The following is a 15,832-nucleotide window of genomic DNA, read 5'->3' on the forward strand; positions in this document are numbered from 1 at the left end:
TATAAAGTAACTCCCCCACAATCTATGCATGTGTGAATGAATCTTGAATATCATTGCATATATTATTTATCTTAAATTTTAGACGGATTTTTTTATACATATGAAATAAGCATGACTAAGTATATATCAAGATGAAAAATAAATATGCTCATGCAAAGCAAAACTTTTTCAAAAAGGTTTCATAGATTTGCTTTCGAAACTCCTCCAATTGACATCCACATTACAAATATAAGGGATTACAAATTCTCCTCGGTGAGCAAATAATTTTCCCCCATAAGCAAAGCTCTTTTACAAAATATAAAATATAGTCTAAATTCTCCCCCAATTGACATCAATATCAAAATGGAATCATTGAAATGAATTCTCCCCCAATTGACATCATATTAGTAAGAATTATGGAGAACTCGCCAAAACAGAAATTTTCTTCAAAACACGCTAACTCTATCACATAAAAGAAATCATCGAAAACTAGTATAAGACCTTGTATAGTGTAAGCTCCTCATGATATGTGTATTTCTCATAATTTTAGTTAAACTAAATACATTTATCCAGTTATTGCTCATGTGAGGAAATCAAGCTATATAATAGGTCAAAGGGGTTTAAAGAGATATCAAATGAGATTTCAAAAAGAAATACCAATTTAAACTTCAAAAGATATCAATTAGATACCTAAAAAAATACCAATTGAAAATCAAAGCATAAGAACAAAGAACTAGACTCAACATTGAACATAACAAAATAGTTGATATTATAACGAATATCTCGTAAGTATATATGTTCAATAGAGCCAATAAACCGGATTAAAAACAAATTTTCATCAATATTGCATATAGGATCAACTCAAGCATTTGATATGAATTCTTTTACATATTTGAAATTAGATGAATCATAAACATGGTTATAGAGTTCTTACAAAAATATGGTACTTCAAATTACTCATATTTGTAATATATAGGTTTTTAAACATTTGCATGAAAAATAAATTTTTACAAGTCATTTTCATGCTATGATGCAATCTACACAAGATTGAATTTTTGAAATTAGATTTATGAATTAAGAACAAATTACTTGATCTTGGTAGCTTGTTCATCTCAGTAACTTGTTCATCTTTGCCTGATATTATTTTGATATAATCTATCCTTTTGATTCCAATTGAAGTTGAAGGAGATGATCTTCTTTATAGATACCAATTGAAAGTTAAAGATCATCTTTATGAATTCCAATTAAAATGATTTTCTACTTGAAAGTACCTTCATTATGATTCTAAACATCCAATGCATCTTTATTGTATATAAACTCTTTCAAGTACAATTTGATCCTGAAACTCATTGGGTCCGAAGAGGTTAGCAAAACTCACCACATAGAGTAAACTCTCTCATAAACTTGTGCATATTGATATGACATGTAAATGATAACAATTGAAGTTCATACTAATAGATATCAATTAAAGATATATACCGAATAAAGATATATACCAATTGAAATCAAATAAAAGCTCTATACACCTTTTAGATAATAAAAATACTTGAGAGATGCTTACTCTAAATGTAGGACCAAAGAAAGCAAACATGCTATAGATTTTAACATTTAGGTCAAACAAGGATGCTCATCACTTTCAAGACCCGGTAAAGATATAATTTGGATAAAAATAGCATATAAGACTTGAAGATACCAAATGAAAGACAAATATCAAAAAATTGTCCAAATTCCATCTAAGACCAAAAGATCAACAAATGATCATTCACAGAGTTCAACAAATGAACTAAGTGAAAATTGAGCATACAGAGGTATGAAGAGGCTCCAAACATGCTCAAAAAATTATCTCAAGCGAGTATATTGAACATGATACAAGCATTGAGATAAAAAAACTTCTATAAACTCAAAGAGAAAAGTTTTCTTGAAGAAACTAATATTTCTAACATAAAAGCTAGATGAAATCCTTCACAAAGAAAGAAGTCACATAGAAGCAAAAATTAAAACAAAGATCAATAAAGATTTCCACTTATATTACTACCAATTGTAAGACAACAATAGTATATGAGGATTTCACAAGTCGGTAATTGCAAAAAGGCATGGATTAACTTTCTTTCAAGAAGCATGAGAAGAAGGATTTTAAAAATTAAACATCATGCTTCAAACATATTCTTTACAAAGTCAATTATTACAAATAAACACATAAAACCCATAATTGATTTGATCCGAATGATAAATGATTCAAATTAAAATCTTGAGATTAAAAGATCACTAGAGAAGTAACAAGAATCTCAAGGTCCAATTTGAGATCAAATATAGATTAATTAATGGATTCTTACAAAATTAAGCTTTATATGAGCTTGACATAACACATAAAAACTAGATAAGCAATGATATCAATTCTAAGACTCCAAAACTATAATCAACATATCAATTCTAAGACTCAAATATTCACACTTTATGAGTATTTAAGATGCACAAAGCATAATACTCCCACATAATGTGATATTCCATTAATTTCTCCAAAATAGCCAAAATAGAATTCAATAAGACAGATAAGATCAAATAAGACTCCAAAACTATAATCAATATATGAATGTGCAATGTATTCTACATATACTACTTATATGACTTACACATACTAGTTAGCAAGAAAAGCTAGATGCACTAGAAACAAATTTATAGCACATTTAGCAAGCAATCAAGACATGTATTGATATGAAATATAGACATGACGAGATTTCAATAAGATCTACACATGCTAGGATAAGCACAAGCTCTAAACAAGTAGAGATACACAACCTACATATGCAAAGAGCTAGAAACTTTCAGAATCCGAAGTTTCCAGATATAATCCAGAACTTCCGAGTTCTGGAGCACTTGGATATTCCGATCTGACCTAGAACCTTCCAATTCTGGAGTACTCGGATATTCTGTCTTGACCCGAAACCTCCAAGTTCTGGAGCACTCGGATATTCCGGCCTAACTCGGAACCTCCGAGTTCTGGAGCATTCCAGAAAATTATGTAGAACAAAAATCTAACACAATGAATATGAATATGAATTTAAGACATTATGATAGAATGTTACCTTCATAGAATGACATTGGATAGATAGTAAATTTAATTTCACATTACTTGGCTGTTTGATCAATTAGATAAATCTTCAAATAATTTAATCAGGTCTCCAATGCCAACTCTCCTTAACATCCTTTAGGATGTTCATTTCACCAAGAGAGCCCATGAGATCATGTAGATTAAGTTCATCTTTTATAGCCATCATCAAGTCCAAATCTTCTAGTGTTTCTTTTATCTTATATAGCTCACAAAGATACAAAAAGGTAAAATTCATAAGAAGTTGTAACTACAGATTTTAGCAATTAGCATCCCTCTTTCAAATATCTCTTTGAACATCATTGATGAAATGGTCTCTTAGACACTTGATGAGCTCTTGAACGAAGCACTTGAGGTGGAGGTCCAATTTTAACTTCTTTCTTCATCTCAATATACCTCCAACTTTCTGCAGATTTCGAAACTTCCGAATTTAGCCCGGAATGTCTGGTTTACAAAGACCGGAACTTCCAGATTCAATTAGGAATATTCGGATTATCAAAAAGCTAAGATGCTTGAGGTTTTCATGAGTCTTGATCTTTTCTTGATATTTTTCTCGATGATCACCACCAAGTATTCATTGCATGTATCACCCATAAGACTTTGCTCTAGAGAGCGTTATTACACGCATCACTTTATAAGAATGTAGATATTTAAGCAAAAACTACCTAGCCAACTTTAAGAGTTCACAATAACAAAAAGATTGTGAACGACTCACACCTACACAAGGTTAAGAAGGCTAGATATTTCAAAGTAGGTACTTGTTACCGAGATATCATTGGTTTTTTATGTTGGATTAATAATCTTCATACTTAACACTCTTTCTAAAAATGATGAGAAATACGATTTGAAAGGAAACTTGATATGAGATGTGCAAGAAAATTCTTCTCAAGTGAGATAAGTCTTCAATACATCTTCAAACACCTATATAGCAATCTAAGCACTTTGTGTTACCCAAATAATGTTGGGTCCTTTAAGGTTAGTCATGAAAAAATTAGGTATCCAAATGGCTTTTGTATTAGCATAAGACGAACTAATCACCTTAGCAACACAAGTACCACTCTTAGCTTTCCTAAGCAAATATTGATCATTATTAGAAGAGTTAGATTTAGAAATGTTACCCTTGGACAATTTTTATCAAAATGTTCATTGGCCTGATAAGTATAGCAAATGCGGTGTATGTCTTTGCAAGATGCCTTCTCATCTTACTTCTTGCTTGCTTCCTTGCCGGTGAGCCTCTTCCTGGATGACATAAGGTCTTCATTCTTCATGTAGGGGCATGATGCAACTTTATGTCCCTTCTTATTGCATCCATAACACTTCCTCTTACTTCTTCATGTTTTCTTCTTTAGAAGTGTAGTCATGTCATCAATCTTATTGGAACACATAGAGGCATAGTGTCCCATGTTTGAGCACTTGACATGAGCTATCTTCTTAACTTGGCTCTTGCTCATGTCCTTTTCTTCCTTCTTCAAAGAGCAATTTCTCACATGATGACCCTCCATGCACTTGAAGCAAGTGATGATAACTTGTTCTTCTTTTGTTTTTGCTTCTTGATCTTGATATTGTTAGATATGTTCTTCTTGTTAGATTTTGCTTCAAGTCTATGATCCTTGTGTTTCTTATTTTTACCTACATGATCCAAGTCACATATAGTGCTCGGGGAAACATTTACTTGAGAGCAACAATAGTTAGCATAAGGTAATTCAATATGAACTAGTGAGCATGTGCATTTGTGCATGTAAGGTCGGTAGGATTTTACCGTTGTTATCATAACCTTATGAGCTATTTCTAGCATGACATATGAGTCAACAAGATTTTATGAGAGCACACAAGCTCGTCATAATTTTTTTGCAAAGTCATATGTTTGCTCGTGAGCTTTTCAAGTTAAGCTTTTAGATAAATATTTTCTTTCTCTAAAGATGCTACATAAGAATTACAGTTAGTAGCACAAGCATTATTAATAGGAGAAATAGTAGATTTGTCTTTAGATAAAATAGTACAATTATGATATAATTTTTCTAAGTCCACTAGAGACATAACATCTAATTTATCAATAAAAGAAATATGTTTAACTTTAAGATCCATATAAAGATTAGATAAATAATTATGAGTTTTTGAAGTTTTTTATATTTCACATTTAATGCCTTAAGCTCTTCAATTTTCTCAATAAGAAACTCCTCTTGCCTCTTGAGGCTTTCCTCATAGACTTGTATTATGTGCATGAGTTTGATCATTTTATATATATCTTTTTTGCTCAAAGATCAAACCAGAGCTTATCATTATCACTAGCACTAGAACTAGCATTAGCATTATTAATCTCACTTACCGATTTTCTTTTACCTTTTGCTATAAGGCACAACGGAGAATCGGTATGAGAGCATGAGCATCTTAGAGAAGTGGATGCTTCACTTACAAGTTGAGGACAATCTATGCTATAATGTCCGTGTCGGTGATAAATGTAGTAAGTTTGACTTGTTCTTGATCTTCTCCTAGATGAAACTCTCTTGTTGATTTTTATTGTAGCTTTTTCACCTAGGCCTTGTCTCTTATAGACTTCTATTTCCTTCAAAATATTAGTCTCACAAGTACTAGTGGAAATAGATGCATCCTATGAGGATAAAGAATCATATCATCATGATAAATATGTATTTTTACACTATGATATGCAAGAGTTATCAATACTGGTAGATATAGAAATTTCATCGTAAGTGTTGTTAAAGTTCAAAGGAGAAATTAGACAATTTCTAACCCCACTCATCATTTTATTACCTTGCTTGGAGTAGTATGTTGGTGAGGCGGTTTGCATGGCAAGTCCATTTTGGTCGATGGAGGAAATCATTGAAGCTCTTCATGATGTGTTGATGAAGTTGAGCAATCCTCAAATGATGTCTCCAAAAGAAATTCTTCTCCATCACATTTGGACTTGACATATCTTTCTTTGAGAGTAGTCCAAATGAGATGAACGTCCTCAAGCGGCATGATCATATCAAAAACATCTTTGCTCAAAATATTGAATAAAGTATTAGTAACTTGAGCATAGGGGATATATGCATTTATCTTCCTCATCAAATGATAAAGAGTTTATCATAGGAGGAGAAATGCTCACATCGATAACTCGTTCTATTGGAGGATCTGTGGCCCTAAAGATATTAAACATGCAAGTACACCACTCAAAATAATTTGATCCATCTAATATGAGTGGCTCTATGTGCGCTAATCAACTAGTTGACATCTTTACTCTCTAGGCGATAAAGCCCTAAAAGAGATACTTGGCTCTCATACCAATTGAAAGTATAATGATGTCGCCTAGAGGGGAGGTGAATAAGCGTTTTTACAAAAAATCATCCTATTTTACCGTTGACCTAAACTTGCATCAAAAAATAAACAAACGGATTTTTCACAAGTGAAAATCCTAAATATGCTAGGCTCAATTAGTACACAATCACCCTAAATAAATGTAGATGTTACAATCCTAGGGTGGCAAAGATTACTCAAATCTAGCAAAAGATATGCAAGAAAATATTGATTGAAAATCCTAAAAATACTGTTCACCGAAGACTCCAGGTTGCCCCGGATACTCCGGGTTCAGAGCTAAATATACAGTATCCGAAGTTTCTGAGTTAAATCTGGAACCTTCGAGTTCAACAAAGAATGAACTCGAAATTGAAATTAAACAACGTTTAAAGGGTTATAGCTCAAACCAAGTGAAGTCGTATATTCCAAGTGATGATTCCAAGTAGATCCACGGAGAACCTACAATCAAATGCACATGAATAAGTAGATCGAGCAAAACGCACAAATATTAAGCAAGAACACAAGAACATAAAAACAAGAGATGAGATATGCGATTTGTTTCCTGAAGTTCGGATACCTCCTTTAGGGGTTCCTACTTCTCCGTTGAAGGGCTCGGTTACACTTGGACCGGGTCTCTCTCAACCCTTTTCCTCTCCAAGCTCGATCACACTTGAGCTTAACTTTCACTCTTGATTTCTTCCCTTGCGGAGGTGAAATCGAAACCTTCACAAACTTCCCGCGGCACACCACAACTTTGGGTGCTCTCCAGCGATGCCTAACCGCCTAGGAGCTTCAAGCTCCAAGAGTAACAAATGCTTCGCGAATTTCTTGCTGATGAACTCGAGTGCTCAAGAATGAATTTTAGCTCACTTGCACTCAATCTTTCAATTTCTCAACTCAACTCACTTTTCTTCTTAAATTTTTCACTAAAATAGAGTGAGAAGGAGTTCTTTTGGCTCTAAAAATATTCTTTTTCGTATTCTTATAGCAGCAACAAAGAATGAAGGTGAGATGATATATATACACAACCCTTAAAAACTAGCCGCTACATACATTTTTTACTGACCGAGAGTATCCGAGTCAACCCGGAGTCTTCGGGTTGGCACTAGAACATGTAACCGAGAGCCCTGACAGGAGTACAACTCGGAGGGTCCGAAACCTAGAGTCTCTGGGTCAACCTGAAATATCCGGATGAAACACTTAGACGCTAACCACTCGGCTCGGAACCTTTTAATGTCTTGGTATGTATAGGCACGTTTTGATTAACGAACAATGTTGTACGTTTCAAAATATCTTTACATGAAGATTGTGTACTTTGCAACATATAATGCCCCGGCAATACAGTTGCAGCTCACTGAAAAATCTGGCATAGAGTGTACCCATGAATGAGCAAGCTGCTAATTCTGCGTAATTGGCAGTTGAGATATTGGGAACGGTAACAAACCGAAGAGAAATGGAAGACAAGTGAATAGGCATGAATAGATTGCAAACAGTTCAAAATTGCCAAAACACCGTCACACCATTCATTCATTTGATACCTTTCATAGAGCCTACAGTTCAACTGATTGTACAGAAACTTTGTAATCCTCTCAATACAGGGATACTAGTAAACTGGCACTCCTCGAAGATCAGTTTATGCAAGCTGTAGTGCCCTCATCCATGGCCAATGGAGAACTACTGAACTCCCCAGCATAGGGAAGTTCAAGCATAAGTTAACGGAGCACTCCCTTTATCAGCAATTTGAGCATAGAAGTTCCAATGTGGATCGCTCTCAGTAATGAAGGGTTGGCCAAATGGATTATTACGAACATAACACTCAACATCATCTGCAGCGGCTAGGTTCTGCAGATAGACGCGAAGGTCTCCACCGGGGCCTGCTTATTAGGAATTGAAATTTATGGCAAGAATAACTTGTAGTAAGGTAGAGCATTGATAAATGCTGAGCACATACCCAATGAATTATCATTTGAGTTCAGATAATTGTAGGGGCGAGGAAAGATTGCAGTATGTGGCTGCACAAGAAAGACATGAAAAGAGAGTGTGTGATATTCGATGTAAGTGAACGTATTGAAAGAATTGGTATATAGAAGAGGCAGAACAGATACAGGATTGCGCAGAGCTTTGTAAGGAGAATCATCCACAAGTAATGTATTCGAAGGCGAATAGTCCCCCTCTTCCCATGGAAGATCAGGTTCTTCCTTATTCCACAATTTCCTCAATTCCTTCAGCACTAATGGTTTCTGCATGTTCTCCAGTGTTTTGCGCCCGGTAAATGTGCATTGAGACCTGTCCTGCCCATATTAAGGCCATAAACATATTAGGACCAAAGAAAAACTCAAAATGAGAACAAGCACGTTTTAGTATACCTACCCAACAAAATAGTAGGTGTGGTTTGAAATCTCTCATAACGATATTAACAACCGAAGCGACATTTTCTCTGGATAGATTAGAACCCCACAATAAGTACCAAGTAAAACAAAATGGGAAAGCCAAAAAGGAAAAAGATAAGAAGAGAAAATACTTTTTTCTGGAGGACCATACACCTAGCTCGAAATTCCGGGTACAAAAGTTGAGAAAATCATCACAGTAAGGCCTTCGGAAGACTGGTAAAAAGGTATATCACTGTATATTAAAATCTTACTGGTAATAAGGTATATCATTGTATATAAAAATCTTCTGTCACATTATTAGATCAGCATTGTTCCAAATAATAGTTATAGGCGATAATACAAGAAATTCACCTAGTTTTCCTTGAACCTTGGCATCAGCCCCGTGAGCATTGAGGTAGTCCTGGTTGATATCCGCAAGTAAACCGTTAAGATCTAAGACAAGAAGCTTCTTCTTCGGAAACCCTCTAAAGGATTGTATTGGTGGAAAGCCAATTTTGAGCTTTTTCATATATGCTTCAGCCAAACCGGGAAGGCTTAGGCAGTTAACGTTGTGATCTTTTGATAAGCAGTCCACTTCTTGCTCTTGCAGTTCATTTCTCTCAGTACTGGTGCAGTCCAAGTTACTCCTTCCTGGTTCACACCTCTTTTCAATGGCGCTGTCCAAATTCACACTTTCTCCTTTTGTTGTCTTTGCATCGTCCACCGAGACTGAGTTAGTCATGGATACCTTGTTCTGAGTTTGCTTCTGAGTTAGACATGAAGTATTCTCAGAAACCATCATCATCAATCCAGAATTATCAGTACCAGTTAGCAAAGGAGAATCCTGTGAAGTAGTTTTCTTTTGATGATTATGCCTTTTCTTGCCTCTTCTTCTTTCCTTCTTTCCCTCCTTTAAATTGTTGGAGTTGAGAGAAGCTCCATTTTCATTTCCTTTATATTCTTCCGACTCCTGGAAAGAGCTACATTCAGGAGACATTCTTTTCTGGTATACTTCTTCCGAGTTCCCTGACAAATCAGTGTTCTTCATCTCTGGACATTTTGGGTATTTATTCTGACAATCCATATTAGTATCAGCATTTCCCAATGCAGTGCAATTATCATGTGGGCATCTTACATCAGATTTATTAAAGAACTTGCTCCTTAAGGCTTCAATTTCTCGGACAGAATTCTCACGGGCAAGAGAAGAGCTGCCAGCACCATTTTCCGCAGAAACTTTTATTGCCTTATTTCCAGCCTGGAAATTTCTCTGCGGCAAACTAAGGCTCAAATGTGCTTCCACTGCTCCCAAAGAACAACCTGCTTGCGGAGCAGAATTTCCTTGAGTTGAAACGACATCTGACACACAATTAGCGGTGCCATTTAGGTCTCCTTGAGCATCAATGTATCTCTTCTCAGTTTTTAGTAAATTTAGAACATTCCATAGCAAAGTTATAACTCAAGAAAGTATCACAAAACAAAACACTATTTGCCCCCAAAAAAAGAACACGTATATACTCTGACAAAAATGGGTGAAAAGTGAAACTTGCACCGTTTCGCAAATGCTGGCTAGAAATCTAGAATGTCTAAGTGATCAAAGACTAAGCTTGTGAAAGTGTGAAACTTGCACCGTTTCGCAAATGCTGGCTAGAAATCTAGAATGTCTAAGTGATCAAAGACTAAGCTTGTAGAACAATGTTAAAACATTTGGAAGCGTGCACAGCAATATTAAAAAAAAAAATAAGAGCATGAATCCTACCGGCACACACATTAACGAATTGCGGAAACTTATACGTACTGGACATGGCAAATGAGACGTGAATTTTTCTCCCAAACAATATGCGGGCAGTAATGGTTTTTTGGAAGCATGAAACGTGAAGCCTTTCCATCACACGGCACGCAAAAGCAAGGTCAAGGTAGTGACGGCATACCTGAACCAAGCGCTTCCGGATTCCTCGACGCCTCCCCCGCCTGGGCGGCCCGATCCCGCCGCCGGCGGCGGCCCCTGCGCCTCGAAGATGACGTGGCAGCGGCAGCGTTCCCCAGCCCGGTGCTTCCCCGCTCTCCGGCCAGCACGTCCGCGCCGGGCCCCGTCGCCGCGGCAGCGGCAGCACTCCGCCAGCGGTCCCGGCGATTCGACGCCGGGCGCCTCACCGGAGGCGGGTCCATCCGAATCTGGCGCCCCGAGGAGACCCCAAAACGAAAAGGATCAGGAGAGGCCGAGTCTGGGCGGAAGTCAAGAATGCACGGCGACGACGAGCATGGCGCGTTGAAAGCCGCGTGCTCTTCTCCTGACGGAGGAGGGTGAAGTGCAGGTGGTGCGTAGGATGCCGGGGCGACGGGTGCGATGCCCTCGAACCGACCGAGGTTTTGCTTTGCGGTGCTTCGGTTTCCGCCGGGGTTTTCGTCTCCAGATGGGACGTTTATGGAAGGGAAGCTTCGTAGCAGGAGGGGTGAGGTGACTTTAAACTCGAAAAAGACTGGAATAGGTCTTTTGCTTAGGTACGACGGTTTGGGTATCGGTTTGTTTGTTTTTTTCTTTTCTCAAAAACTGTGTTTTTAGTTTTTTTTAAAAACTATTTTTAATTTTAGCTGTTAATTTTTATAATAATTTTTTAACTTTTTAAAAAAGCTACTCTCAACTAATTTCTCAGTTTTTAGTTTATTTTTCTCAGAAACAAGCTTATGGCTACTCTCAGTTATCTTTTCAATTTCTAGTTTATTTTCTCAGAAGTAGACTTATAGCTTCTCCAGAATTACTTTTCAGCAATCAATCCCGTTTATTTAGGCTTCTGACTTCTGACAGAAAAAAAATCAAAAGTAGAAGCTCAAACAAATAAGACCTAAATATACATGGCAATTCTTTTCCTATTCGACAGAGTTAAAGGTGTTCAAATAAAATTTATGGAACTCCCAATCAATTTATAAATACTAGCTAAGTATTTGTACGAATTTATGAAAAATATAAATATTTAACGCGGTAATATCAATTTATAAATTTATGAAAACACAAACATTGGATGTGGTAACAACAAGCACAAACTTAAGTTACGAAGATGTGAATGCACCATAGGAGTATCACCGAACGAATACATCAGGAACAATACTGTAGTTTTATTTTAGATGGTATCAAAAAGAGGAGATTATCTATTAATTTGTCTCCTAATTTTTTATTTATTTTTATTAGTAAGACGGATCTCATATCCGTAACAGTAAGGAGGTGGGGAGTGGAAGGATGAGAGTGAATAACAAAAGTAGATAATTTATTTAAATTTTATATAGAGAAAAAAGTGGTATAGAAACTAATTCGTATTTTATATAGTAGAGATTATGTTTATTGTCCCATATGTTCCAGTTTTCTGTGCAATTTATTCACAGAGCTTTTTATAGGATTTGTAACAAGTGTATAGTTCTTATAAACAGGAAAGTACAGCAACGACGACAAAACGACAAGGATCAAGAAAACGACATTCCGCAATATATTCTTCTTTGACTTTTGCAGCCCGGATGGTTTTCTTTCCTTGAGGAGTCACTGGACCTTCAGGGGACCAGGGCTTGGTTTCTAGAGCAGCCATTGAGCAACAAAGTTGCCACCTGCAGACGGGTATGACAATGAGTAGTAGTTGAGCTTGGGGATTAATGAAGGTAAGAGCATCGAGGCAGTTGTGATTTCTAACGGTTGTGGCGTGCATTCTAACGGTTTTTGCAAGCGAGTAGCGAGGCAATGGATGGAAAAAAACAGCAGAACGAACATCCAAAAAATGGAGAGATTGAGAAAACAAGAGCAAAATGTCCAGTTTAGATCCATGTTAAGTTATAAGAATTTGTGAATGGTCCTATCATCAACACATAAATGTATAACTTTCTAGGTTTCTGATCGCTCTTATATTCGTCACACTATAGTGTTAGATTGATCTCTAATCCTAACTGGACCCAACGGCCCAGTTGGGCCCTTGATCAGCGCCCTGATCGGGGGCGCCCAGCCCACTATGGCTGGAGGGTCCCTGTCACCCTACGCTATATAAAGAGGTGGGGGCCGGCGGCTCTTTTCATGAGGTTCGACTGAGCCGTACACCCCACCGAAACCCTAACCCTAATCCGATCTAAGAGGGGCGCAGCCAGTGACGGGAAGCCACCAGCCGCGCTGCCCTGCTCCACCACGTCGACGGCTACACCGACACCGTCCCCGACCGTCGCTGCCCGTGCGCAGACTCCATCAACGAACGTGATGGAGGCATCTGGGTCATCTACTCCGGAGGTGTCAGGTTCGTCCCTCTACCTCTCCTCTCTGTCTCTCTGTCTCTCAGTAGGTCTTTGATTCAATTGATAAGCTAGAACTCTCTCGGGTCTACCCTAGATAGATCCTTCAGTTCCAACAATGGTTTCAGAGCCTCGGTTGCTAGTCAGATCTCGACAGGGGCTAGAAAAGAAAGGGAGGCTTACCTCGCCGTTGCTGACACCGCCGTAGCGCGGCTCGCCGGCGCGCGGGGAGAAGAAGGCCGAGCCGGGGCGCTGCCCGCCGGGCTCTGGCCAAAAGGGGCGCCGCAGCCAGGCCGCTCGACGGCGGCGCGCTCACCCGCTGGGGAGCGCGCTCGCCGGCGAGAGGGCCGGCGACGGCGCCGAGTCCTCGGACTTCGCTCGCTCGCTCGTGCTCCGCTGCGGCTGAGAGAGAGAGAAGAGAGAGGGGCGAGTGAGCTAGGGTTTCGGCCGTCGCCGGCCGAGCGCCGTTTTTGTTCGCGCGATACGGACGGACGACCGTCGGATCGGCGCGGACGGCCGAGATTGAACGGGCCGCTTTGCGGCCCAGGCGGGGCGCGCGGCAGCAGCACTTTGCCGGCCCAGGCCCACGTTGCGGCCTGGGCAAGCAGTGCGCGCGCGCAACAGAGAGGGGCCGGGCTGGGTGCCGAGATGGGCCGAGCCGGTTGGGCCGAAAATGGAAGAGCAAGAGCTGGAAAATTGGAAAATGCAATTTGGCTCAAAAGAAAATAAAATAAAATAAAATAATAATAATAATAATTTTTCCCTGTGGGTAAAATTCATGAAAACAGTTCTTTTTTTTTCCGCTGCGTATTTAAAGATTTTATTTTCATTATTAAATTCGAACCAACGGGAGAATTTAATTTTGAAAAATGGATATGTTTATTATAATGTTGTTATTATTCTGACCAACGTTGATTAATGGCAATATTATAATGAGATTAATCATGCATTAATTCTATTTTTGCCCAACGGTGATGTAGATTTAATGTATAAACAGTTGTATGTTTTAATTTTGACCAACGTTGGAATCAAGGCATGCAATTGTTGTTATTATTTATGTTCTCACTGTATATGAATTGTGTTTTCAGGCGGATACAATTTGATGAGTTGTATCAAAGAGATCCCCACTCTCAAAGGTGACAACTACACGGAGTGGAAGAAAAAGATAGACCTGGCCTTCATCTTGGCTGAGGTGGACTGGGTAGTCACCTCACCGTGTCCCACTGAGCCTGTGGCACCGGTGAGGGAGACAAACGAGGCTGATGCCGCTTGGGCAACTAAAGAAAGGGATTTTGAATACTAAAAGATGTCCTATCACCTTGAGCATAGGAAGTGGTTCACTGCCAACAAGAAATGTTTGGCTGTGATAAAGAACACGATTGAGCCTGCAATTTTGGGCTCAATCCCAGAGTATCACACGGTCACCGAGTACCTCGATAGAATAAAGAGTCAGTTCACTAGCTCTTCAAAGACATATGCTACCCAGCTAATAAAGCAGCTGGTGACAGAGAGGTACTCTGGAAATGGTGGCGTAAGAGAGCACATACTAAGGATGAGCAATTTGGCATCCAAGCTGAAACCAATGGATCTGACTCTCAAGGAAGAGTTCCTTATCCATCTGATTTTTGCTTCTTTGCCAAAAGAGTTTGACACTTTTGTTGTCAACTACAACATACAGCCCGAGAAGTGGGACTTAGAGAGGCTCATGGCTATGTGTGTGCAAGAGGAGGAGAGAATAAAAGCTGCCAATGGTGGCACTATCAATTATGTAAAAGACAACAAGAAAAAGAATTATAATGCTAACTCCTCCTCAAAGTCAAAGGGAAAAGGTCCACATCAGCCTCAGCAGAATAAGTTCACAGTGGAGAAAAACCAGTGTCTCCATTGCAAGAAGACGAGACATTATAAGAAAGATTGTCCCGATTTCTTAAAGATGATCATGGCAAAGAAAGGTGAGAACATTATTACGTTCATAAATGAATCCCTGTATATACAGTATTCGAAATCTACTTGGTGGATTGACTCAGGTGCAACTGTTCATGTTGCTAATTCTTTACAGGGATTCCGTTCGACGAGGACTACGCAAAGAAGAGAAAGACACATTAAAGTTGCAAATAGAGTCCGAGCAGATGTTGAAGCTGTTGGCGATCTTTCTCTAGAGCTTGCTGATGGCTTCACACTTTTACTTAGAGATGTACTTTATGTTCCCTCTTTACAGAGAAACTTGATTAGTGTTTCATGCTTGGACAATGATGGATATGATTGCCATTTTGGAAATGGCAAATGTAAGATAACATTTAATAATGCATGTGTTGGTCTTGCTATCTTACAAAATGAGCTTTATTTATTATCACTACGTGATGATGTGAATGTTGTATGCGATGATGGGAACGTTGCGTGCGACAATGAGAATGTATCCCCGTCTGCGGATGTAAACAGAAAACGAAAGAGAACTCACGATGCGTCGTCGAAATTATGGCACTGTCGTTTAGGCCATATTTCGAGGGGGAGAATAGAAAGACTAGTTAAGAATGATATTCTTCCTTCATTAGAGTTCTCAGATTTAGAACAATGCAGAGAATGCATAAAAGGAAAATATGTAAAGAAAATTAAGAAAGATGCCAAACGAAGCACAAGAATTCTACAGATTATTCATACAGACATCTGTGGTCCGTTTCCTGTAAAGAGTGTGGATGGTTATGATTCGTTCATAACATTCACAGATGATTACTCCTGTTATGGCTACATTTATCCAATCAAAGAAAGAACAGAAGCATTGGATAAATTTAAGATATTTAAGATATTTAAGGCAGAAGTTGAAAACCAA

The 15,832-nt window shown here is 38.4% G+C and overlaps 2 protein-coding genes across 2 annotated transcripts; one reads left to right on the plus strand and one right to left on the minus strand.

Moving 5' to 3' along the window:
- Positions 1 to 7,879: 7,879 nt before the first annotated feature.
- LOC133915418 (uncharacterized) lies at positions 7,880 to 11,182 on the minus strand. The gene is made up of 7 exons (XM_062358565.1): positions 10,677 to 11,182; positions 9,121 to 10,065; positions 8,901 to 8,982; positions 8,750 to 8,816; positions 8,485 to 8,670; positions 8,331 to 8,391; positions 7,880 to 8,253 (listed from the first exon to the last, which is right to left on the minus strand). The coding sequence occupies exons 1-7, from the start codon at positions 10,912 to 10,914 to the stop codon at positions 8,081 to 8,083; spliced, it is 1,752 nt and encodes a 583-aa protein (XP_062214549.1). The 5' UTR covers positions 10,915 to 11,182; the 3' UTR covers positions 7,880 to 8,080.
- A 1,691-nt stretch (positions 11,183 to 12,873) lies between these two features.
- LOC133915419 (uncharacterized) lies at positions 12,874 to 15,416 on the plus strand. Its single transcript, XM_062358566.1, has 3 exons — positions 12,874 to 13,010; positions 14,094 to 14,957; positions 15,065 to 15,416. The coding sequence occupies exons 2-3, from the start codon at positions 14,312 to 14,314 to the stop codon at positions 15,109 to 15,111; spliced, it is 693 nt and encodes a 230-aa protein (XP_062214550.1). The 5' UTR covers positions 12,874 to 13,010; positions 14,094 to 14,311; the 3' UTR covers positions 15,112 to 15,416.
- Positions 15,417 to 15,832: the final 416 nt, after the last annotated feature.

Source organism: Phragmites australis, chromosome 4 (assembly GCF_958298935.1).
Source record: "Phragmites australis chromosome 4, lpPhrAust1.1, whole genome shotgun sequence".
Classification (NCBI taxonomy): Eukaryota; Viridiplantae; Streptophyta; class Magnoliopsida; order Poales; family Poaceae; genus Phragmites; species Phragmites australis.